This window comes from Macaca thibetana, chromosome 3 (genome assembly GCF_024542745.1).
Source record: "Macaca thibetana thibetana isolate TM-01 chromosome 3, ASM2454274v1, whole genome shotgun sequence".
NCBI classification, from domain to species: domain Eukaryota; kingdom Metazoa; phylum Chordata; class Mammalia; order Primates; family Cercopithecidae; genus Macaca; species Macaca thibetana.
In genome coordinates this window covers 117,525,175-117,550,874 of record NC_065580.1, presented here as the reverse complement: position 1 = coordinate 117,550,874, position 25,700 = coordinate 117,525,175, and the positions used below count along the sequence as shown (strand labels likewise).

General features: G+C 47.1%; 1 protein-coding gene across 16 annotated transcripts in view; it reads left to right on the top strand.

Annotated features, from left to right (window-relative positions):
* Window positions 1-25,700, top strand: part of TNS3 (tensin 3) — a 309,986-nt gene that overhangs the window by 139,206 nt on the left and 145,080 nt on the right. For 14 of the 16 annotated variants that reach the window (XM_050785529.1, XM_050785522.1, XM_050785526.1 and 11 more), the window contains 6 exons: window positions 6,859-6,911; window positions 9,297-9,468; window positions 11,563-11,613; window positions 13,468-13,590; window positions 20,127-20,191; window positions 24,343-24,426. In XM_050785529.1, the coding sequence (XP_050641486.1) occupies window positions 9,319-9,468; window positions 11,563-11,613; window positions 13,468-13,590; window positions 20,127-20,191; window positions 24,343-24,426 (473 nt within the window). In that variant the 5' untranslated portion in view covers window positions 6,859-6,911; window positions 9,297-9,318. The remainder of the gene's footprint in view (window positions 1-6,858; window positions 6,912-9,296; window positions 9,469-11,562; window positions 11,614-13,467; window positions 13,591-20,126; window positions 20,192-24,342; window positions 24,427-25,700) is intronic. The other 2 variants (XM_050785534.1, XM_050785535.1) reach the window with 1 other exon arrangement.

Here is a 25,700-nt window from a genome sequence, read left to right as displayed (position 1 = left end):
ACGCCTGTGATCCCAGCATTGGATGCCGAGGTGGGCGGATCCCCTGGGGTCAGGAGTTCAAGAGCAGCCTGGCCAACATGGTGAAATCCTGTCTCTACTAAAAATACAAAAATTAGCCAGGTGTGATGGTGGGCACTTATAATCCTAGCTACTCGGGAGGCTGAAGCAGGAGAATCGCTTGAACCCAGGAGGCGGAGGTTGCAGTGAGCTGAAATCGTGCCACTCCACTCCAGCCTGAGTGGCAGAGTGAGACTCTGTTTCAAAAAAAAAAAAAAAAAAAAAAAAGAGAATCAAATTCCCACCAGAGTTGGGCTCTTGTCTAGAAGATTACAAGCTTGTCTAGAAATTAACCGGCCTGTCAGATGGGGGGTCCCAGATCCTCACCTGTGGAGAAGAACATCAAACCAGCTGGGATCCCACCCCACCTAAGGAGGATCCCATGTCTCCCTGGGACGTCATGGACTTCCAGGAAGTTTTGTTGCAGAGGGAATGGGGCCTGTGTCCTTCACTCTTCCCTCTTCGCTGTGCTTATCCTCTGCATGCCCCACATGGGTGAGTGCAGAGAAGGCTGCTGGCTGTTCTGGTGGATGTGCTTACTCCTGCCCAGGTGGTGGCCGTAGTGTTGATGTGGCAGCCAATGGAGCGGCTGCAGGGATGGCTGGAAATGTGCTTTGGCATTGACCTTGGGGAATCTCCAGTGGCGCTTTCAGTCCCAGTGGTCCATGGCCTCCCCTCCTTCTGCCAGGGCCCCGGCCTCCTGCTGTCCTCTCTGCCTTCGTTAGATGGATGTGCTTGGCTTTTCCTTGGGTCTTCTCCCAGATGTGCAGAAAGACTCTTTGAAGCTCAGGTCTTCCTTCTGATCAGGCCTGCCCTCCTGAGCAAGAAGCCGCAGGTCATAGTGGAAAGCATGGTTCTCATAGAGGTACTAGAGCGAGCATCACCACGTGTTCTAAAGCTGTCTGCTGGTCTTGGCAAATGGCACGTGGCAGGGTGCGGCGCTGTGGAATGGGATGAGGCTTTAGGGTGGGGTCTTTAGGGTGAAGCCTAGGGTGTGCTAGGATAACGCACTGCAGGATGGAGCCCTGCAGGAGGGCACAGAGGGACTGAGAGCTGTAGGGTCACTGTGGGACCGTGTGCCACAGGGCCACTGTGAAAAGCAGGTTTGCCCTAGTGTGCCATGTGTGGATTGCTAACTCTAAGGTGAGGTCAGGACATGAGCGCACAGTCCTGGAAAGAGGAGGAAGATGAGGCCAAGGCGAGTGGAGGACCTTTCCCAAGGCTGCAGGTGCCAAACTGTGGACCCTGAATTTGGACCCAGAGTGCCTGATGTGGAGCCTACGTGCTTTGCTATAAGGCTAAGCTACTTTCTCCCAAAAGAGGTGTTTTTGCCTTCCTTCCGCTTAGTCTGCTGTCACCCACTGCATGTGACACACTAGGAAGTGCTCTGTCGTGGGCAACAGAGCAAGACTCCATCTCCAAACAAACAAACAAACATATGTGGTACCAGAGTGACCCTCCAGGCAGTGCATCCAACTCTTTATCTGAGGAATGCCTCGCCTCACTTTTCACTCACTGACTCAGGGAGTCCAGGGCTGGGATGGTCTCCAAGTGTTTGATCCACAGCTGTCATTTTACCAGAAGAGAAAGGGAGGTTCATGACCTCATTGAGCCCATGGGGCCAGTTTGTCACGTGGTCAGGATGAGCTCCAGGACCTGTAGAAGGCAACGGCTTCTATAGAGCTGTCTGGCCAGGCACAGAAGCACACGCCAGTGATCCCAGCCCTCTGGGAGACCGAGGCCAGTGGATTGCTTGAGCGTCAGACCAGCCTGGACAACATGGCGAGACCCCCATCTCTACAAAAATAAAAATAAAAATTAGCCGTATTTGGTGGCACATGCATGTAGTCCCAGCTACTTGGGAGGATGAGGTGGGAGGATCATCTGAGCCTGAGAGGTCACTGAGAGGCTGCAGTCATCCGTGATCACGCCACTGCACTCCAGCCTGGGCGACAGTGAGAGCTTGACTCAAAAAAAAAAAAAAAAAAAAAAAACTGTGATCACGCCACTGCACTCCAGCCTGGGCGACAGTGAGAGCTTGACTCAAAAAAAAAAAAAAAAAAAAAAAAAAAAAAAAAGCAGCCTGGAATAGGGCAGTCTTTGCAGGCTTACCTTTTGTAGGTTTAACCTTAACCACAGATTCTACCTGGGCCTCCCTTTTCCCTTTCTCTTATTTGGGTGTTGAAGGCTGTGATAAGTGCATGCCAACAGGGGCACAGGTGAGGGAGGCATGGGCTGGGCAGAGGCTGGGTGGGAGGCTTTGCTGCCTGGATTTTTTCACCCTGGAAAACAAGAGAACAAAAGAAGCAACTTGTGTTTCTATCTCGTGGGAACTCTAATCACGAAGGGCTTGGATTTGATTGCCATCGGCGATGGGACCACAAGGAAAGCACCGGAAGGCTTCTGAGGACGTGAGTGGGCAGTTCTCTTTTCAAAACACCTAGAGAGAGTGAGTTTGCCACACAGATTGGCAGGACTGGTGCCTACAAGTAGAGTTTTCTAAACCTCGTATGAGGTTAGGATTTCTGGTTTCTCAAGAGCCAGGTTTAATAAACCTGTAGCAAGTTAGCTTCTCAGTCATCCTTCAGTCATGAAATGCATTATGGTGCACACAGAGGGTTTAGATGTGTGCAACCCAAGTGTAGGTATATTCTTTACTTTCAGATAAAGACTCATAGGGACATCGTATCCCTGAGTCTCCTGTTGACAAGCACAATATTTCAGAATCTCTTAGCAGCAGTTCCAGTTCAGTATGGGGCTTGGTTCTCCTTTTAGTCTAAGCCAAGGCAGCTGAGGGGGTTCTAGCCCAGTGTGTCAGGGGGACCTGTCATAGGCATGTCCTCTGCTTGGTTCCAGATTTAACCCCTGCATGATTCAGGGGGATTTTAGTGCACATCAGATCTCAGACGCTGACTTGGAAGTGATGGAAGGGCCATAGCTTCTCTCTCCTTTTTGGCACAGGGCTAGAAAAGCTGCCCCAAGCAAGTCTTTTATCCTCACTGACGTTCGTGTGATTCAGGGGGCAGTCTGTGCAGGAGAGGGCATGGACCACCTGAAAGCCAGGAGATGGAAGAAGTGCACACTTTTGGCGTCAGAAAGTGCTACTGCAGCTTAACTGTGGGATTCCAACACATCTGCCCACAAATCCTCGTTTCCTCATCACCATCCCTATGTCACCAACCTGTAACATTTAACATGGAGATGGTGATACCTGCTTACTGGGGTTTCTGCTGGGCTCCATGCAGTGCTTTTCAGGGTTGTGCTATGGAAGCTGCTGAGCACCACATGCCTTGGAGGTGGCCAGGCCTGGCTTTGCACGTCTGGACTGGAGGCATGAGGTGGACAGATGCAGGTCTGGGGCTGGGGATGTGAGTGGGTGTTGAGCTCTCTGTGTTCTTGGAGGGTGGCCCTGAGATATGCTGGGTCTCGCCTTGATCTTAAGTGGATGTAGACTTACATAGCAAATTGGGTATGTTGGGGGCGGGCTGAGTTCCTCCTTCCTGCCCCTCTTCCCAATGCAGAGGTTAAGGAAGGAGTGTCTCTGGGCGATGCTGGGGCACTTTACAGGAACCCTGTGTTTCCGAACACTTGATGTAAGCAACTTTGTGCAATTCAACACTCTTTCTGACTTTTCACCAGCTCAGGTGCTGGGGCCTCCCTGTGGTGACAGCACAGATTACAGTTTCCTCCATTGGTCTTGACCTTAGAAATTATGTAACTATTGATTTAAGGCCGGGCGCGGTGGCTCAAGCCTGTAATCCCAGCACTTTGGGAGGCCGAGACGGGCGGATCACGAGTTCAGGAGATCGAGACCATCCTGGCTAACACGGTGAAACCCCGTCTCTACTAAAATACAAAAAAAAAAAATTAGCCGGGCGAGGTGACGGACGCCTGTAGTCCCAGCTACTCGGGAGGCTGAGGCAGGAGAATGGCGTGAACCCGGGAGGCGGGGCTTGCAGTGAGCTGAGATCCAGCCACTGCACTCCAGCCTGGGCAACAGAGCCAGACTCCGTCTCAAAAAAAAAAAAAAAAAAAAAAAAAAAAAAGAAATTATGTAACTATTGATTTAAAAGAGTTTCTTTTGGTTTGTTTTTTTGGCAGTGGTTGCAATTTGTATGGTTTCGGGGTTTGAACACTTAATGCTGAATTGGATTCAGAGATCATTGGATTGAGAAGATCCCGTGGCTCTGTCTGACCTGCCCCTTCTCACTCTGCAGCTGAGGAATAAATGGGCCCTGGGTTCTGTTAGGGACAGCAGAGTCCTCATGCCTTCCGGGACCCCTGTCTCCTTCCCTCTTGCTGTCAGGGCCCCGCCTGAGGGACGGTGACGCTCCTACCCCATCACGTTGGTGCCAGCAGTGAGCAGTTATGTATTTGTGTGGTTGTCATCTTGGAATGATGTGCAATATGAGAGTTAAATAGTTTTGCCAATGAGTTATCATAATGCTGTTTATATGTTAAGTTTCATGCTAGTCTTTTATGGTAAAATGAGTGACATAGGGTCTGAAGTGGCAGCCCACTTGTAGGAACTGGGCCAGTGTACTCCAGCATGGCATTGCGATGGGAGTCACTGTATTTTGGATGTGTGGTCTGGTCAAGATATGGGACACATATAGTCAGATCCTGGTGGGTTCATGTAAGACCCAGGACCATGGTCGGTCAAACTCCTTACTGTTCTCCCCTGAGATGTTGGCTTATTGAATACTTTTTTGAAGTAGATGGGACCCTGGTTAAGCTGAGTTTCCCCATGATGGGATTGGTTCTATTAGGAGTGCATCTGTGCTGCTTGAATTTGAGTCTTACATGTATAGATTGTATGAATTAACCTAAACGGGTTTTTGATGTATCATTTCCTTACCTTTTCGGAGACTTCATTTTAGTGCATTCGGTTTGCCTCTGGGATTGTATTCTATATACTTTTTTTTGGTTTTGTTTATTTGTTTGGGACAGGGTCTTGCTCTGTTGCCCAGGCTGGAGTGCGGTGGCGCAATCTTGGCTCCCTGCAACCTCCACCTCCCGGGTTCAAGTGACTCTTGTGCCTCAGCCTCCCGAGTAGTTAGGATTACAGATGCGTGCCACCACATCGGCTAATTTTTATATTTTTAGTAGAGATATGGTTTCATGATGTTGGCCAGGTGGTCTTGAACTCCTAGCCTCAAGTGATCCACCTGCCATGGCCTCCCAAAGTGCTGGGATTACAGGTGTAAGCCACTGTGCCCGGCCTTATTCTAAATACTCTTTATACACACTGGTAAGTTGTCCTCTGAAATCTTGCATCCATTTATATTTCACCAAAACTTTAAAAAATATTTTCAAAATTTTTATTTTTGCTGCTCTGCTAGGCAAAAGAATGGTCTCCGGTTTTGTAGCTGTCTAGTCTGAGCTATGAAAGGCTTTAGGTTAGGGCTTTGAGAAGATCATAGGAACATGTTTGGAGGCATGTAGGCACAGGGGATGAGCAGGCGGTGCAGCTCAGAAGTCAGGGGTGGGTGGAGTCTGGAGACCACGGGACTTCACTTGACCAGGTCTGTCCAGCATGGGCAGTGGTCATCTGGTGCCCGGCTGGGTTTCAAGCCATTGACAGAATTCCCTCAGTGAATCCCTGGACAGCTCTGTGAGAGTGGCCCTGTCTGTTACTATTCTCACTTCAAAAGGCAGGAGACAAATAAGTGGAGTGGCCAAGGGGCTTGCCCAGGAAAAACAAAGAGGAGGTGGACCCAGGGCAGAGCTCGCTGGCACCTTGGTGTAGAACTGAAGAGCACGCCCCTAGATCCTGCCCCTGTTTTGGGAGGCCGAGATGATGATCTCTGCGGTTTTGGGATTGGCGCTAGGCTTTGCACTGGTGTGATTTCAGGAAAACATCTGTATTGTTGGTCTCCGAAATATCCATAGAATTTGTTTTCTGTTCATTTCTTGCCAAAGGAGTCCAGGTGAGCTGCACCTGCCTGAGTGGGATCCCAGGTGTAATTGGGGGTGTTGATGCCTCTGATGGTGGTGTCTGTGGGCCTGCGTTGATCGGGGAGCAGGAGGAGTGCCGGAGGCTCTGTGTCCCCCCAACTCGGGGGTCTCTGGGCTCCTGTGTGCCGCATTACCTGGCTTGGGGCAGAAAGAACCTTCGAGGGAGCCCTGTAGGGGGTGTCTTGGTTTCCCCACCCACCTCTGCCATCTGACGAGATCGCTTCCCTCTTTAAGCCCCAATTTCCTCACTTCTGAAATATTGGAGAGCCTTCTTACTCATACAGTTGCTGGGCATTTTTCCTGAAATCGTAAATCTCTGTCACCGTAGTATATAACAACCCTTACACGCAAGGAAGGGTTATATAACTGTAAAGTAATTATAACTCGAGTCTTTTATCCCTGTTGAATAGGCTCTTTAAAAAAGAGTAGGTATGACTGAGAATTCCTGAAAGTCACTCATTAATTGGTTCTTTCAAGTAAATAATAGCAGCCATGGTAGTCACGGCGCTGGTGTCCTCGGGCACCTCCCGTATTGGAGGGCAGGGCACTGTTTGCAGGCTGAGAGATGCCTACCTTGCCCTGAGTGGAGGGTGGCCTCGCTGGCTCCTGTGGAAGCCCATCCTGATGCTAGTTAGTGGCATTGCGTCTACACCATGTTGTGTGCTGCAGCTCACCATGGTGTAGACCCTTCCGAGGTGATAAGGTGGGCCAGTAGTTATGATTGACTTGCTGTTGATGATTAAACTGTGGGACAGCTGTCATTGTTCCCTCTCAGTGGTGTCTGTGCCATGTAAACTGGCAAGAAAGGAAACTTCAAAATGATCCTTGTTTTGTTATTTGCAGGCTCCAGGGAGTTCCACGCTGTCCAGTTCTCTGTGCCGTGATAAACCTCTGGGGTGAGTGTCTGTGTGGGTCATGCATTCCTGTGTCTCTGGCCATAGGTCAGCTCTCCACAGAGGAAGCTTGGGCATGGCATCATTTTGTTCTGTAGAAATCATAATTTCTGTTTTGGTTGTAAGCATTGCCAATCAAAGGTGATAACAGGCCAGGTTTTCTATCCGTTTTCTAAATGCTGTGTCAGGGTCAGAAGCCCAGCTGGTAGAAACACCTGTGATTGTCTTTGAATAAATAATTGCACTGCTGAGGCCTGATTGTGGAAGTGTCACTTTTGGGGGAGATTCCAGGGTGTGCTGGCAAGAGCCTCTTTAGAGCAGATGATGGGGGCCCTGAGCCAGCATCTTCTGGAGAGGCCCTCACTGTGGATCCTCGTGACCGCAGGAGGCGCTTTATTTCTGTTCTAACAGTGTTCAAAACATTTGAATTGGAATTAAATCCATGTCTGATAAATAAGGTAGAGAAAACAAAATCCTTGGGAATTGTTTGGATGCTGGTTTGAACAAATCAACCTTAAAAAATAAATGTACGGGCCGGGGTGGGGGTGGGGGGGTGGCTCACGCTTGTAATCCCAGCACTTTGGGAGGCTGAGGCGGGCAGACCACAAGATCCGGAGATCGAGACCATCCTGGCCAACATAGTGAAACCCCGTCTGCTGAAAATACAAAAATTAGTTTGGTGTGGTGGTGTGCGCCTGTAATCCCAGCTACTCGGGAGGCTGAGGCAAGAGAATTGCTTTAACCCAAGAGGCAGAGATTGCAGTAAGCCGAGATTGTGCCGCTGCACTCCAGCCTGGCGACAGAGCGAGACTCTGTCTCGAAAAAAATAAAAATAAATGTATGGTATTGGGTGTTTGATGTTATTATTTCTTTTGGAGGTGTGATAATGGCATTGTAGACATTTTAATCAAAAAGTGTCCTTATCTGTTAGAAATCAATACTGTGAGGTTTATAAATGAAATTACATAATATCTGGGATTGCTTTAAAGCCATCAAAGTGGTGGAGGAGATTGCTGGGGGTATTGATGGACAAAGGTTAGCTGTGTGTTGGTGATTTTGAAGTTAGGTGATGGGTACATGGAGGTTTGCAAAACCATCTTATATGGTTTTGAATTTTTCCAAAATTTTACAAAAGAGAGAAACACATAGGAGTAGTAAAAATGAAAACCCCAGAGCTGGTGGCAGCGCTTTGGAGGGACTCAAGCAAACGTCCTGTGCGCCCGTGCCTCTGGCTTCACCTCATGTGGGCACTGATTGGGTTCAACCCCATCCCCTCTCCCTGGATCCTTTTCCACCTCCTCCTGGATACCACCCTCAGCCCTAATGTTAGGAGCCCTCCTGGGGAGGGGCTCAGGTCTCCCTGGGGCCCACAGGGCTGGTGGAGAAGCTCTGGTCTGTGGGAGGCCCTTGTCTCCAGTCACATTGGGTGCCTGGCTCCCATAATGCCAGTCCTGCCCAAGTCCTCAGCCTGCTGGCCATGACATGGCCATTTCTGCCCTTTTCCCTCTTCCCTCTTCCCTCCTCCACAGTCTTCATCTCACACTTGGGGGTCTGCCCTGGCCACCTGGGCGCCTGCCCTGGCCACCTGGGCACCTGGTTGGGTTGGTCAGCCCCACATTCTACCCTGCATCCACCTGGTCTGTGGTTAGCTGGGTGGGGTCCCAGCGGGGCTGCATGGAGCTCTTAGCTGTCTGATAGGAGTCTGCTGAGCTTCTGCTCAGTAGATGAAAGGCCGCTTTGATTACGCAGCTGCTGAATTCCTCCCCAGCTCGTCCCCTCTCCACATGAGGTCTTGCCTCCTTCTTGGGCCTGCAGGGTCCCCCATGACCATAGCTGGCCACCTCACCAGCCTCATCCTTGGCCGCACCTGCCCCAGGATGCTGCATACAGACACGAGGAGCTGCTTGCTGATATTTGGCTTCTGCTCGCACCATCCCTGCTTCCTCCTGGCCCCCTCCCGGTGCTCCCTCGTGCTGACCTTGACACCTCAGAGTGGGGTTGAGTCTCCCTCTCCAGGAGTCTCGCCTGGGACTCTGTTCTTGCTCTCAGTGAAACCACAAAAAGTCCTTCCCGCCTTCGTGCTTTTGCATCTGAGCCCATGTGTCACTGCTCTGAGTTGCTTTCTCTCTGTGCATTCCCCGACTGCAGCTTGCAATACCCAGTCATGCCCTGCTAGGAAAATTCGATCTTGTGCCCCTCCCCACACCGCCCACCATTATGGGAACACAGCGCAGAGGCTGTGCACACTGTAAATTCCCGTAGCCGGCCGCCCAGGTGCTGGTGTGAACACCCGGGGGATGAGCGTCCGTCGTCCTCACCTTTTTCCTGGAGGATGAATGTCTGTCGCCTCCTTACTCTGTTGCTGACCTGCCCACTGCTCTCTCACAGGCCTGTCATCCTGAGCCCCATCATGGAGGGGGGCCACGGGCTGGACCTCACCTACATCACGGAGCGCATCATCGCCGTGTCCTTCCCTGCTGGCTGCTCCGAGGAGTCCTACCTGCACAACCTTCAGGAGGTCACACGCATGCTCAAGTCCAAGCATGGGGACAACTACCTGGTGAGTGGTGGGCGGCTCCGGGAGCCTTTGGGCAGGCTCTGCAGCAGGCACTGTGTGGGGACAGGCACCCACAGAACACTGGTTTACACATGAGGGAGAAGCTTAAGGGCCTGGGCTCACACGGCAGTTCATGGCGCCCTCGTCCTCTGTCTCTCTGCTGCCACGCCTGGGGAGGAGCCTTATGTGTCTCTGTAGGTAGCTTTCAGGGACACACGACTGCTGAACACCGGGATGGCTGTTGCCTTGTCCCGCACTCATCAGTGAGGCTGGCTCCCCAGTGCCTTGGGACACTTCCCTGGCCAGCCACCCCTGCTCTCCCATGCTGCATCCCTGGTATCAAAAGACAAACTTGTGACTCTCCTCCTGAGCCAGAAATTAGGAAGACAGATTAGGTGGGCGCCCAAGAAACCAGGGGCTGCCCTGGAGACAAGGAGACAGCTTGATTTTCAAAACACACGTGTCGAGTTGATGGTGGAGCCCACATCTGAGGAATAATGCGGAACAGTCTCTCACCATCTCTCACCCTCCGATTGGCCCCTTGTTTTCTGTTCCCATGGTTGCTAACCCAAGTGGAGGCTGACTTCCTTCTGCTGTCAATGGTCACTAATGGGATTGAATGACAGCTCTCTGGAGCCCTTTCTCTACTTGCCTTCTTATCTCTAGTAAGGAGGCCTCCTTATCTGTGGTAAAGCTAATCTGCCCGGCAAGCCTACAGGACGGTCATTTTCTCCCTCGTAGTTCTGCTCCAATGACTAGGGCACCAGTGGCTAGGAGAGGTGGACCCAAGTGGCAGAGTAGGATGTGGCCTCCGTCTGATGCCAAAGCAGCCCTGGCCCAGGTGCTTCCTGTGTCCTGACCCCTCCCCGATCCTTGATTCACTCAGTCTCCTGCCTCTTTCTCCCCTTGAATCCCATCTTGTCTGTGACCTGGCGGTGGGTAGGAAGGGGTGGCCAAGCCCTGTCGGATGGTGGTACCTCTCACCAGGGGCCCTCTCCGCCCCAGGCAGGACCACGGCTCCTTCCTTTGCAAGCCACTCCCAGGCTGGTCAGTGCATCCCGAGTCCCCTCTCTGGCCATCCTTCCCCTTTTCCCCAGTCCACCTTCCCCAAAGAGATCATGCAGAGCGCCTGGAGTCCTGGCCAGCACCTGTCTGTGGGGCTTTATCAGAGCTAGAGCTCCCTGTGCAAAATGGCTATGGCGGGGATCCCTTTCTTGTGCAGGGTTAGAAATGAACTGTGGGTCTCAAAGCAGCGCCCCACCTTGTCATAAACAGGGCTTGCTGGGTGACCTGAACAAGCCCCCACCCTCCACTTTCCTCACATCTCTGACTCTGAAGTGAGAGGAACGTTTAGTTAATTTTTAAGGCTCCTTGCTGCTGGAACATTATTATTAATATTATTTTTCATTTTGTTCTACTTGAGTATTTAGCAAGGTTCCACAAATGGCTGTGATTTTTCAGTGAACTTAGGCCGTGGCTCTTGGCTGGGCATGAACTCGGCCCTTTCCAGGCCTGGGGCCACCAGGCCATAGAGGAGGGACGGCCTTCCCCACCATGTGCTACCCCTCTATTGGGTCAGTTTGTGTTGCCAGGAGCAAGACCATGGAAGTTATTTTATATATATATGTGTATATATATTTTATAGTATATATTTTATACATATGTGTGTGTGTGCGTATATATATATCCTGTATGTTGGGATATTTTGTAGCCATGAGAATAAAAAACAATAGTGACACGGTAGTTAATGAAGTAGAATATAGACTTTATGTGTAAGGTTCTGTATGCCATCCTTATCTTATTTATTTTATTTGTTTTTTATTCTGTGATCACACACATCTATACTTTTCAATCTTTTCTGATCCTCGGTACCTGGAAGGGAAACATCATGTAAAAATGCAGTATGTTTTCTCCTTAAGTCTCTGACATCAAGGATTTGTCTAAAACTTTTTTTTCCCCCTGATTCTTGAGTGTGAAGATTTTAGGTATTTTTTAAAAAATTGAAGTATTAATTAAAATTAAATAAAAATTAAAGTATTAAATTTTTAAAATATTAAAATCTATTTTATACAAGGCATTTTTTCCTCTCCTTTATAGGTATTAAACCTTTCAGAAAAGAGATATGACCTTACGAAGCTTAACCCAAAGGTATGGAGTTCATCCCTTTATATTCTGCATTTTGTAAAATGTAAACAATGCTTATTTTGTGCAAAAATGATTTGCTACTAGTCTTTATGGAATGTGACTTGATAAGGAGTATTAGGAATTGTTCATAATCAATTTTTTTAATTATTACTTTTTTTTTTTTAGTTTGAAATAGAGATTCATAAGAAGTTGTGAAATAATACAGAGATCTCCTGTACTCCTCACCCAGTCTTTCCAGTGGGAGAATCTTACAACACTAATAGTAAAATATCTAGGTCAGGAAGTTGGTATTGGTATAGTCCATGGACCTCACTCGCATATCCTCGGTTTTGCATACATGCGTGTTTCTCAGCATCATGTGTATAGATGATAAATACTACATATATATGTGTAGAACAAATCTGTACACATGATGCTTCCTCCTCCCACCTCCTGGGATCTTTCATATATACTGCATATATATATGCATGGAACAAATCTATAACAAAGATATGTATAGAAAAAATAAAAACTGCATCATATGTATAGATTTGTTCAGCCACCACAAACAAGAGACAAAACATTTCCATCAGCATGGGGATCTCTTCTCCTAGTATCTCTTTACGGTCCTAGTACTCCTTTCATGATAATTTTCATTTTTTTTTTTTTTTAAATTCTTCTTTTTTTAATTTTACTTTAAGTTCTGGGATACATGTGCAGAACGTGCAGGTTTGTTACACAGATACACATGTGCCATGGTGGTTTGCTGCACCTATCAACCTGTCATCTAGGTTTTAAGCCCCTCATGCTTTAAGTATTTGTCCTAATGCTCTCCTTCCCCTTGCCCATCACCCTCCATGATCATTTTCAATAGCAACATTTGGGAGAATTTTAAGACTGAGTCAACATAAGTTATGGTACATATGGCTGTGTATATTCTATATGTTGAAATATTTTGCAGCCATTAGAGTAACAAAGCAGAAACATGATAAGTTGCTTATTTTAATACTAGTTAATAATAGTATAGAATTTATTTATAATAGTATCTCAATTATGCTAAATGTACATAGAAAAGAGACTAAGGGATTCATGAAAACGTTGTAGTGGTTATCTTTGAGTGGTGGCAGGGATAGTGACTTTTCCTACTTCCTGGCAGTTTTCTGAAATTTCCGACAATTTTACACTATTTCCACGACTTTCATCATAAGATAGAGCTCCTTGTCCTCGCCCACTGACAAAAGGAAATCAAAGGAAAAACAACTCCCCCGTGTGGCCACTGTGGGCCACTGTGGACTTGTGTGAGCCTCGGGAGGCTCAGCGCTGCAGTTCTGCACAGAGTCTCTGTGTCCTTAGCATGGTGGTGATTTTCTTTGTCCAAGCACCAAACTTAATCAGGGTTTTGAAGGTGCTTCCTTCTTAAGTCCTGCCTTTCCAGGAGATTGTCTCTGACGTGTTGTCTGCACAGTGTGTAGGTGATGGCTGGCTGCCGTCTCCAAACTGGGATTTTAACCCCAGTGGGGAGATTTTGGCAGCAGCTTGGGCCTCGGACTCCTGTTTGAGACATCCCTGGACTGCGGCCCTCTTCACACAACCTGCACCATCAGCAACTCAAAGACCTTTCTAGAGTTGTCACCCCAGCTGCGGAAGAGCAGACGAGCCCCTGGAAGAAGCGGCATCACATGGGCAGTATAACGCTTTGTTTTTTCTTCCCAGTGAAGGAAGTGCGGGTCCTCATGCTCACTGAGTTTTAGAAAAGGGTCACCCAGCATGCTCTTTACTCCCAAATGAAATACATCGATGATGAAAGAAGTCATTGTGAGATGGCCTCAGAAGGTTTCAGGAAATGGAAACTGAGGAGGCTCCCCTCTCTTGTTGCAGATCATGGATGTGGGCTGGCCAGAACTCCACGCACCGCCCCTGGATAAGATGTGCACCATATGCAAGGCGCAGGAGTCTTGGCTGAACAGCGACCCCCAGCATGTGGTCGTCATTCACTGCAGGGTGAGCGCACCCACCTCTCACATTTGGGGGTCTGGCTGGGCTTCAGCCCTTGGAGTTGCGATGGAGAACAGTGCTGCATCGGAGCACATTTCCACTTTGAGCTGGTGTCATGTGCTCCTTATGGGTGTGTTTTTAGGTTTTTCTGCTTGCTCTTAGAGAGTGAAACAGAGTTATCACACCTCCCCAAGTTCGGCTTTAGAATTTATAGGATTACGGTCCCTGAATGTGTAGCTGGACATTTGAAACTGTTGACCCCAAATTGACCACGGTTATGAGAGTAAATTGTTTCATTTTTGTTGAATTTTATTTTTCATGGAAAGCTCTCCTTTTTAAAAGAGCTATGCCCTTTTCAGATGGACTGTGTCAGACTTTTCATGCCGTCTGAGTTACGGTAATCAGTTGATGGACTAGATGATGATATGATGCCTTTGCAGTAAACATGTCGACCTTTCCAAGTGGAGCCATTGCAGTGCAGACATGGCCTGTGCATCTTCACAGAGTGGCCAGGACTGTCTGTGTGTCAGCCCCGGCAGGCTTGGTGGGTGCTGGCAGCCTGGGTGCATAACTGACGGGCACTCCTCCTCCTGGCTGCCTCAGGTTCCTTCCATGCTTCCTCCTCCCACCTTCTGGGATCTTTTGTCTTAATTCCCAGTTTTCTCAGCTGCTTTGTACTGCTCCTCAAATGTGATTGGTGTTGAAAGGGGTTGGACTGAAAGCAAACTTACTGAGGGGTAAGTGTGTGAAGCTTAACCCTCCTGCTGGAAACGTACTATTAGAATAAAGTTCTTATCCCAGTCACACCTTGAGTCAGGGAGGAATTCTCTGGGAAAGGATGTAGCCAGTGGGCTGGGGTAACTGTTCGTTAATGGGCAGCTCCCTATTTTGTGTGTTTGACAAAGCATTCTTAGGACCATCAAAGTATCTAGGAAGTGCTGACGGTTCAAGACAGAAGTGTGTGTGTGTGTGTGTGTGTGATTTATTCTTCCAGACTCTTTCACACTAAGAAACTGCACAGAAATCCATTGTATTATGGAATTTAGTTTGAAAGAAGCTTCCCTTTGAGTTATATTAGACTCTCATTATATCTTTCCTGCAAAGTCACTAGGTAGGCCGGTTTGTGGGTGATGTTTACAGCTGTAAGGCATTTGATGACCACTCGATGTGCAGGAAACTTCCATCAGGGGAACACAGATGTTATTTGCGTCTCTCTGGTGTTGTCTCTTTCCTCACATCTACCTTGATCATATTTTCCCCCTAAATGGACAGGTACACACTTTAGGACCACCAAATTATCTATGATGACCTGATCTTTTCAAGTATTATGTTAAATTATGGATTCTCCGCCCAAATTGTGTTTTGGTGCAAACTAAGAGAGAGAAAGAGAGAGAGAGAGACAGACAGACTTTTAAATAAATATAATTCTTGTTAATTAAAACAACCTATGCTTTTCAGGCTTGGTGTGGTGATTTTGACACAGTGAGCCTGATATTGATGGATCATCATTGCCTGGGATCACGTAGTAAGCTGTTCTGAGCAGCATTTCTGACTTACGAGCCTGGGCCCAGCAGCAGCACCTGTGGAAAGTGCAGGTTCTAGGGCGCACACAGACCTGCTGCCAGCTGCATTGTCAGAAGACTCTTGGAGTTGCTGTACTTGAAAAGTGCCACCCTTGGCCATTTATTCCATTTTAATTGTTGTTCACTTCAATTTTTTAATGAAATTGAAAGAAATGATGAGATTATTTAAAACATATAGGTGTCAGTGAGGACCACCTAGAGCTTTCTAAAATGCATCCTTTCACTAAGCAACTTTGGGCTTTCTGGACAGCTCTTGTTAGTGGAATTCATGGGAACATGTTGAAACTTCTCAGAAGTGATTTGCTAATCGCTTGCCCTCTTCTGGTGCCATGTAAACCATTTTTGAAACGCTTAGAAATTGTGCCCTGAGAGATAAGCCCTCTTTTAATTTGAAATTGCTGATGTCGATGTTAACAGAAGTTCATCATCATCACTGCGGGGGTGAAATCGCTGACATGTGCCGAAATCCGCCTGCTTTGCAGAATGCGCGTTTCCTTCCACACATGCCAGGAATTTCTAGCATAGCTGGGCCTGTCTCAGCCTGGGCGGGAACAGAGTAAGGGTCGGTCCTGCTGTGCTTCCCGTTCTGCTGTGTGATGCAGAGGCTTGTGTTTGTGTGGGTGTGTGCAGTCTCCTCCTCACCCCTCCACACCCTGGTTATTGATTGACCAGAAATGGCCTGCAGTTCTTTTGGGAGATTTCATCCATGCCATACCTTTTGTTTCTCAGTCCATGGTGAAGAATACCCACAGAAAATTGTGCAATTAGTGATTCTATGATTTTCACTAAGAATAGTTCCAAGTCCAAAAGAATGGTGCTTGTGCTAAAACATAACAGCCCATGAACCTATCATGCCCTTTTGTGTTTTCTACAACCTGTGAGCTAAGAGCTGTATTTACATGAACATTATATGAAGGTGTTCTACTTCAGTTCCATATGTAAAGTTTGAGTGGAACATGGCCACCTCTTATCTGTTCACGTACATCCATATCTGCTTCCGCCCACACTGCAGGAGTAGATTTCAATAGTGGAAACAAGACCTTGCAGCCTGCAAAGCCTTAAATACTTACTATTGCATTAAGAAAGACCTCATATCAGGGTACTGCTGGCCTTGTAAAATGAGTTTGAAAGTGTTTGCATTTCTTCAGCTTTCTGGCAGAGTTTGCATTAGTCTGTTTTCTGTTACTTATAACAGAATACGTGAAACTGGGTAATTTGTAAAGAAAAGGAATTTATTTCTTAATATTTATAGGGGCTGAGATGTCCGAGCTCAAGGGGTTGCATCTGGTGAGAGCCTTCTTGCTGTTGGGGACTCTGCAGAGTCCTGAGGCTGCATGGGGCATCACATGGCGAGGGCTCCTGTGATAACCCGTTAACCCATTAGTTAATTAATCCACAGATGTATTAACCCATTCATGAAGGCAAGGTTCCTCATGACCCAGTCATCTCTTAAAGGCCTTACCACTCAATACTGCCGCATTGGAGATTAAATTTTAACATGAGTTTTGGAAGGGGCTGATATTTAAACCATAGCAAAGTTCTCTCTTTTTTTCAGTGATGGAATTCATCAGTTAAGTAACCAGGTCCTGGGCTTTTCTTTGATGGGAAAGTTTATATTACTGATTCAGTCTCCTTACTTGTTACTGTTTTGTTCAGATTTTCTGTTTCTTCATGATTCAGTCTTGGTAGGTTGTATGTGTCTAGGAATTTATGAGGTTATTACAGGTTATCCAATTTATTGCTGCATAATTGTTCATAGTATTTTTGTGTTTCTTGGTGTCTTACATGACATCAGTTACGATGACTGCTCTTTCATTTCTGATTTTGAGTTTTCTCTTTTTATCTTAGTCTAGGTAAAGGTTTGTCAATTTTGTTAGTCTTCAGAAAACGCAACTGTTAGTTTTCTTGATCTTTACTATTATTTTTCTAGTCTCTCCTTTATTTGTTTCTGCTCCGATCTTTGTTTTATCCTTCCTTTACTAATTTGGGGTTTAGTTTGTTCTTTGCTCCTTTAGGTGCAACATTAGGTTTTTTGTTTTGTTTTGTTTTTTGAGATGGAGTCTCGCTCTGTCACCATGCTGGAGTGCAGTAGTGCAGTGGTGTGATCTCGGCTCACTGCAACCTCTGATTCCCTGGTTCAAGCGATTCTCCTGCCTCAGCCTCCTGAGTAGCTGGGATTACAGGCACATGCCACCACACCCAGCTAATTTTTGTATTTTTAATAGAGACGGGGTTTCACCATGTTGGCCAGGATGGTCTTGATCTCCTGACCTCGTGATCCACCCACCCTGGCCTTCCAAAATGCTGGAATTACAGGCGTGAGCCACCACGCCCAGCCTAACATTAGGTTTTTTTATTTGAGAGTTTTTTTCCTCTTTTAACATAGGCATTTATTGCCATAAACTTTCCTCTTACAACTGCTTTTGCTGCACCCCATAAGTTTTCGTGTGTTATGTTTCAGTTTTTGTGTTTCTCAAAATATTTCTAAATCTCTCTTTTGATTTTTTTTCTTTAACCCAATAGTTATTTAGGAGTATGTTGTTTAATTTCCATAAACTTGTGAATTTTCCAAGATTCCTCCTGTTATTGATTTCTAGTTTCATGCCACTATGGTCAGAAATGATACTTGAGGCCAGGTGTGGTGGCTCATGCCTATAATCCCAGCACTTTGGGAGGCCAAGGCGGGCAGATCAGTTGAGATCAGGAGTTCGAGACCAGCCTGGCCAACATGACGAAACCCCATCTGTACTAAAAATACAAGAAAATTAGCTGGGTGTGGTGTCAGCACCTGTATTCCCTGCTACTCGGGAAGCTGAGGCACGAGAATCGCTTGAACCCAGGCAGTAGAGATTGCAGTGAGCTGAGATCATGCCACTGCACTCCTGCCTGGATGACAGAGTGAGACTCCATGCCCCCAAAAAATAAAAATTAAAAAAAAAAAAGATATTGGATAATTCTTAAATTAAGAATTCTTTTTAAATTCTTTAAGGTTTGTTCTGTGGCCTAATGTGCCATCTATCCTGGAGAACTTTCTGTGTGCACTTGAGAAGAATGGGCATTCTGATGTGATGTTCTGTATATGTCTGTAAGGTCTATTTGGTCTAAAGTGCAGGTTGAGTACCCTGTTTTCTTACTGGTTTTCTGTCTAGGTGATCTGTCCATTGTTGAAAATGGGGTACTAAAGTCCCCTATGGTTGTGGTATTTCTATCTGTCCCTTCAGATCTTTTAATATTTGCTCTATAGGCTGGGTGCGGTGGCTCATGCCTGTAATCCCAGCACTTTGGGAGGCCGAGGCGGGCGGATCACCTGATGTTGGGAGTTCGAGATCAGCCTAATCAACGTGGAGCCACCCCGTCTCTATTAAAAATACAAAAAATTAACTGGGCATGGTGATGCATGCCTGTAATTCCAGCTACTCAGGTGGCTGAGGCAGGAGAATTGCTTGAACTCGGGAGGCGAAGGTTGCGGTGAGCCGAGATGGTGCCATTGCACTCCAGCCTGGGCAAGAAGAGTGAAACTCTGTCTCAAAAAAAAACAAAAAAAAAACAAACAAAAAACCCACTTGCTTTATATATCCATAAATAGTGCCACAAAAGCAATTGATAATGGGGTGAATGTCGCCACCATGTGTGCCTGTTTTGGCTGAGGTGCTGTTTCTTTGTAGGTGAATTGCTGTCAAATATAGTTTTATGCAAGAAGCATACTAGTAGCCATACCGTTAATAACTGCACGTGCCAGGATTCATCTGCAAAGAGTGTGTCAAGTGCCTGCATTGAGTATCTATAAGGCATGCTCTTGACTTTCAGAGAGAAGGATGCTCCTGGGTGACATTCATGTATGACTGGGCTTATCAGAATTGTGACTTGAATTTGATCAGTAGTTTCTTCTCAAGAAGTTAGGGAGCTACATATTAGAGGCCCTGCCATTTTGGCTTTATGTGATTCCAGATCAGGGATTGGCAAATATTTTTAAAAAGAGCCAGATTGTATTTTACGCTTTGCAGGCCCCATGGTCTTGCTGCAAATACTCAAACCTACCCCTGCAGTGAGGGTGGAAGCAGCCCTGGATGTAGGTAAACAGATGGGAGTGGCCATGTTCTAGTCAGACTTTGTGTGTGGACACTGAAATCTGAACACATTTTCACATGGCATGGAATCTTATCTTTTCAAAATTTTTCCTCAATGGTTTGAAAATTTAAAAATGACTCACAGCTCACAAGTTGTGGGAAAGTAGGTAATGGGCAGAAGTAGCTCCTGGGCTGTGGTTTGCAATCGGCTGTTGTAGGTTGTAAGAGTATGTTCTCGAAGGTGGCGCTCTGTGGCTCTGGATTGGCCTGTCCAGTTTCTGCTTCTCCTGCTGGTGTTGCTGGTTTGTGGGCTGGGCTGTTGGTGTCTGTGGTTATGGTTTGAGTGAGTCCTTTTCAGAACGTCTGCCTGGGACAGTGGTTCCTCTGTGTGTAATGAGGGTGGGCTACAGGGCTATAGCTGGAGCTCAGGTGCTGGCAGTGCTGCCAGTAAGCTGGAATCTATGTTCCACTCATGCTGAGCTGTGTGTGCAGCCCTGATCATTATCAGCCCATGAGCAGGCAGGCGTTCACTTCTGTCTGACCTGGATAATTAAGTCATGCTAATTGCTGCAGCTCCTGGCACAGTTTCTTCCAGCCTAATTGGGTGAAATGACAGGCAGATGCTGTGTTGATCTGCCCTCCTGGGCTTCTACGGCTGCTCCAGTTAGCACCCGCTCTTACTGTTTGCACCCAGCGTGCAGGTTCCCTGTTGCAGAGACTCCAGTTGCCCTGGGTACTGACTCTCCCAGACCGGAAGGCTGCGGGTGATGCTGGCCTAACCTCCAAAGCAAGCTCTCTATTATTTTGTCCACTAGTGAGTCTTTTCCTGTTCTAATTACATCTCTGCTGTGGGATTTCAGAGAAAATCAGCTCATGTTTTTGTCTCCTGCAGGGTGGGAAAGGACGCATAGGAGTGGTCATATCGTCCTACATGCATTTCACCAACGTCTCAGCCAGGTAGGATGAAGATGTCAGCTCGCTGTCTTGAGGTGCTAAAAGCGGAGCCTGCATGGGACTGAAGGCTGCTTGGGAGCTGTTCTGGGCACCAAGGGCTCGGCTGACCTGTGTTTCCCATCCCCCAGTGCTGGGGTGGTCAGTGCCTGGAAACCCAGCTTCCAGTTAAGCGTTTACACTTGTGAAAGTGGCATTTTCCAGGTTGGGTGGCTATGTATGATTGATTCTAAGTACTTCCATGGAGGCATTAAAAAAATAAGTGGCCCCACTGTCCCTTATTCTCTAATAGAGAATTCTCTAAGAAAGAATAACAGAGGTAAAAGTCACCATTATGAAAATTAAGAACAGAGTGGTCTCACTAAATCAGTTCATACCTTGTATATAATGATGGTGACAGCCACCTCTTTTGCAGGCACTGGGCCTCTGGGAAGTATGCTGAATATTTTCCTTTTCTTCCTGAATTCTCCTAACTAACCCATGAAGCAGTTACTGTCATTCCCATTGCATGGGTGAGGGAAGCGAGGCTCAGAGGAGCCAGGCAGCTTGCTCATGATCTCACAGCCCAGGAGTGGGGAGCCAGATCTCGGCTGGTTTCCATGAGATGGAACTGTAATCGTGGAGACTTTGGAGGTGCCACCCGGGTCCCCTTAGCCAGGCATGACACAAACATGGTAGGGCCACAAGGACCTCAGTCCTATGCCCATCCTCCTGGCCCTGGGCAGCTGTGGTGTACACTCTGGACCCTTCCCAGAATGCAGATCTTCACTCACGCTGAAATGCAGTGCAGAAAATAACATTATTTGTGGGGTCTGCATTTGCATCTGCCCTGTCTTCTCAATGGCCTCTTTGTAAAGCCTGAGCTTTCCATTCTGAGGAAATAGAAGCTTATTCATATCAGCCAATAAACCTTTTCCTTTCTAGCACCAAGGAGTGAAATTTGACTTTCTGAATGTTTTCTCTGGAAACCAGTTGGGGAGTTGGTGCCTGCCAGGGAGGAAACCAACCCCCAAGTGAAAATCAGCCACCCTCTTGGTGAGAATAATCATCGGTGTGTGTGTGTGCCAGGAAAATCGAGATTCCTGGGCACATCCATCCCTCAGTGATGCCAAAGACATTTGGTAGGTGACCAAACATAGCCTGGCTGGTTCTGGACAGAGACTGCCTCAGCATTTTTTTTTTTTTTTTTTTAAGACAGAGTCTTGCTCCATTGCCCAGGTTGGCTCAATCTCGGCTCACTGCAACCTCCGCCTCCCAGGTTCAAGCTATTCTCCTGCCTCAGCCTCCTGAGTAGCTGGGATTATGGGTGCGTCCCACCATGCGCAGCTAATTTTTTGTATTTTTAGTAGAGATGGGGTTTCACCATGTTGGCCAGGCTGGTCTTGAACTCCTGACCTCAGGTGGTCATTCACCTCGGCCTGCCAAAGTGCTGGGATTACACGCGTGAGCCACCGCACCCAGCCACACCTAAGCATTTCTATCCCCAGCAAAGTCGTATTGCCTGAACCAAAGTTCCATGCACTGTAGATAGTCCTGAATTTTTGGAGAAGGGTAAATGTCTAAGGACTAAAAGCACACCTTTGACACTCTTGCTACAAACTCTGTTTTCTCTTAATAGTCAATATGTATTTCAACTGCATGCATCAGGCAATTTACCTGAATGATCTAAGCCTCAGCATACCTGGAAAATGATGGTAGTCCTACTTCCCAGAATGTTATGACAGTTCACCATATCATTGCACAAAAAGCACTTAGAACAGCATCGGTACTCGGGTTATTGGCTGTCATTAATGCTGCTGTGATTAGTAGGAGTAATAGTATTAAGTGCCTTTCAATTAAATGCGCTGATACTACATACTTTTTGTGACTTGCTTTTCTACATTAATATCATTTTATACGCATCATTCCCGGACATCATTTCAGTGGCAGCATAGCACTTTATTCAATGGATATGTTATGTATTTAAGCGTTTGCTGATTTTGCCTATCCAAGTTGCTTCCAGTTTGTGTGTGTGTGTGTGTGTGTGTGTGTGTGTGTGTGTGTTTAAGACGGAGTCTCACTCTGTCGCTGGGGCTAGAGTGCAGTGGCGTGATCTTGGCTCACTGTAACCTCCACCTCCCGGGTTCACGTGATTCTCCTGCCTCAGCCTCTCGAGTAGCTGTGATTATAGGTGCCCGCCACTATGCCTAGCTAATTTTTTGTATTTTTAGTAGAGATGTGGTTTCACCATGTTGGCCAGGCTGGTCTTGAACTCCTGACCTCGTGATTCACCTACCTTGGCCTCCCAAGTGTTTTTGTTTTTGTTTTTTTTTTTTTAAATTTAGGTTGCTTCCAGTTGTTTTCTACTGCAAAGCATGCCATGATGAACACATTCTTATACATACATCTGTGATCATCTGTACAATGTTCCCTCTTAGATTATATTCCAGAAGTAGAGTAATCCCAGATAGCACAAGCACACATTTGAGGTCTTTATCAAAAACTGCAAACAGAAGAAAACAGAAACTTCAAGTCACCAGAAAAGAACATTCTTGTATCAACACCATAAAAATAGAGTTACAACGACACAACCAGTACTAATATTATTACTACCAATAATATTACTATGGAAAATAAACATTGGTCAAAATGTATTCTCAGCATTTAATAAAACAAGGAATTCCAGAAAAAGGAATGCTTAAAAGTCACTGGGAGGCTATGGAGCTGCACTCTCCTGCTCAGTATGTGATGGACTCAGTGCTAAAGTGGGCCCCTCTGTTTGTGACTGCCCTACCAGCACAGTCCCTTGCTAGCAAATGCACATAGCAAGTTGTCCATTTTATAGCATTCTGTGAAAGTCGTATCACACTCAACTTACTTTTGAGTATGTTTCTTTTTCCTCCTGCCTGTCTCTCTAGCTGTATTTTTGTGAAGTCCACAGTGCTTATGTACATCATTTTTCTAGAGGGGCATAGACACATTTTTCTAAGTAAAGGGGCACTTTATCAGGTTTTGTTGTTGTTGTTGTTTTGAGCTGGAGTCTCACTCTGTCACCCAGACTGGAGTGCAATGGTGCGATCTCTGCTCACTACAATTTCCACCTCCTGGGTTCAAGTGATTCTCCTGCCTCAGCCTCCGGAGTAGCTGGGATTATAAGCACCCACCATCATGCTCGGGTAATTTTTATATTTTTAGTAGAGACTGGATTTCACCCTGTTGGCCAGGCTGGTCTTGAACTCCTGACCTCAGGTGATCCGCACCCCTTGGCCTCCCAAAGTGCTGGCATTACAGGCGTGAGCCACTGCACCTGGCCTATCAGGGTTTTAAGGAAGCATTTGGCCCAAGTGAGTTTGAATTGTTAAGACACCGCACTCATATTCCAGGATTTGTGCTGAAGTCAGATCAGGAAACCCCACGAATGCCCTGCTGTGAGGTTTCTGGAAGTTTCCGTCGGATACTACCTGTCAGCATTGTGGAGCTAGCATTGACGGTCAAATATGTTGTTGGAAGCAGGGTTACTTTCTATGGCAGTCACTTCAAAAACAGTGCTGCAGCCCCGAGGCCCCAGACACTTTTCCAACCCCAGTGCCCTGCGGCCTTCTCAAGCCCAGTCCTGGGAGTGACGTACTGGCGGGGCACAGGCTGGCCCACTTGTGTCCCGAGGGTGCCTCTTGGGACTTCATGGGGGAGTCCATTCCCTCTTGTGCTCTGGGTTGCTCCCTGCATCCTCGTGGTCCTGAGACTTGAGTCTACCTGGTATTCTCTCGCAGAGCCCACTTAAAAAGATCTTTATTTAGAGGTAGGGTGGCCAAGGGACAGTTTTGGACACCAGCCCTACCACCTGCCTACTGAGAAGCCTCAGTTGGTTCTTCTGTAAGCTGGGTATTCAGCACTTTTAAGTATCCTACCTTTAGATAAGGTGCTGTTATTTCAGATGAGAATTCTGACCCTGCACTATGGCTCCCACTTTGAGCACAGTATATTCCTGAAGAGGAAATGAAATCTAAGAAGAGACAGGTGGATTGGGTATGCACAGGTGCAGCAAAGGGTCAAGCCGCTTGTGGGAGCTGGTCGCTTTGAACAGCCATGAGACACATCCCCCATCACACACCCACGTGGTGTGAGCTCCATTGAGTTGACTCTCTCTCTCTCTCTCTCTCTCTCTCTCTCCCCTCCAGTGCTGACCAGGCCCTTGACAGGTTTGCAATGAAGAAGTTTTATGATGACAAAGTTTCAGCTTTAATGCAGCCTTCCCAGAAACGGTATGTATACATCCCCAAAGCCAGAGTGAAGAGGTGAATGAAATTTTACATATAAAAATGCGAAAGCAGAAGAGGCATCTCCTCTGTCCCAACACCTAAATGAGATTCCTGGGTCCTGCTGAAGACTATGAAGTGGGTGGTGGGGGAGGCTTGTCTCTCCCACAGGTTAAGGACCAAGCCATCCTATGTGTCTGTAGTGAGAGAGCCCCCTATGCTGCTGGCTTGCACTGACAGGTAGAGGGAGGACTTGCTCCAGTTGGCATCTTCCTCCCTTGCAGGGAGTGAGTTTTGATTTCCATTATTATGTTGGAACTTGGTTCTGTTGGCTAGACCAGGGGTCAGTGAACTCTCTCTGCAACAGACTAGAGAGTGGATATTTTAGGCTTTGCAGGCTGCAGGATCTTTGTCGCAACTGTTCCAACATGAAAGCAGCTCTGGGCAATATGGAAATCAGAGAATGTGTCTACATTCCAGTAAAACTTTACTTACACAAACACATTAGCAGTTGCATTTGGCCAATTCTTGTAGCTGATCAGTTCCCTGAGGCCACGGAGTATTTTTCTGTCATGCTGCCCATCTCTCCCTTCTCTACTCCTGGGCATGGCCCCTGGAAAGTGCTCAGTAAGTGATGGGGAATAGCCATGGGGTGCAGAACTTTCTCCTTTTGCTGCCTGCCCCAGCAGGCTGAGGTCAAGAGCCTGAGCGGGGCTGGCTGAGAGGCAGTGAGAAGGACCCACAGCTGGCTCCCCATCCAGGTGCACTTCCTCCACAGATGGTGACACCTAGAGCCATCCAGGTAGCTCCATGGCATATTTCAAAGCCCACAGCAGGAAATTTGTAGGAGAATTGCCAAGGCTATTGCCAAATGGTATTCCTCTTTGGAGACAGGTAGTTGCACACCCAGCCTTGTGTATGCAAGTTTTGATGCCTTGTATCTGTTTTCTCCAGTGCAACTGAGGGCTATGTCAGCGGACATGGAGTAGACAGGCAGAAAGGGATTTCAAGCATCACCAGAGGCACCTTTTCCTTTGGTCTTGCTATTTCCAATGGCCTGGCTCTGTTTTCTCTTGAAACCCGGTGCATGGGCTAGGGTGTGGGACCATGGTCAGCAACAGGCCCACATGCAATGCAAGTTGCGTGCAGAAAACCCAGCATTTTATAAAGTATTTTAGTTAAACAGTCACTTGGGTTTTTTTTTTTTTAAACCATAAAGTGTTATTTCTTTGTTGAACAGTTTCCAAAATCGTGACATTCACGTGACCTCCTGCATGGAA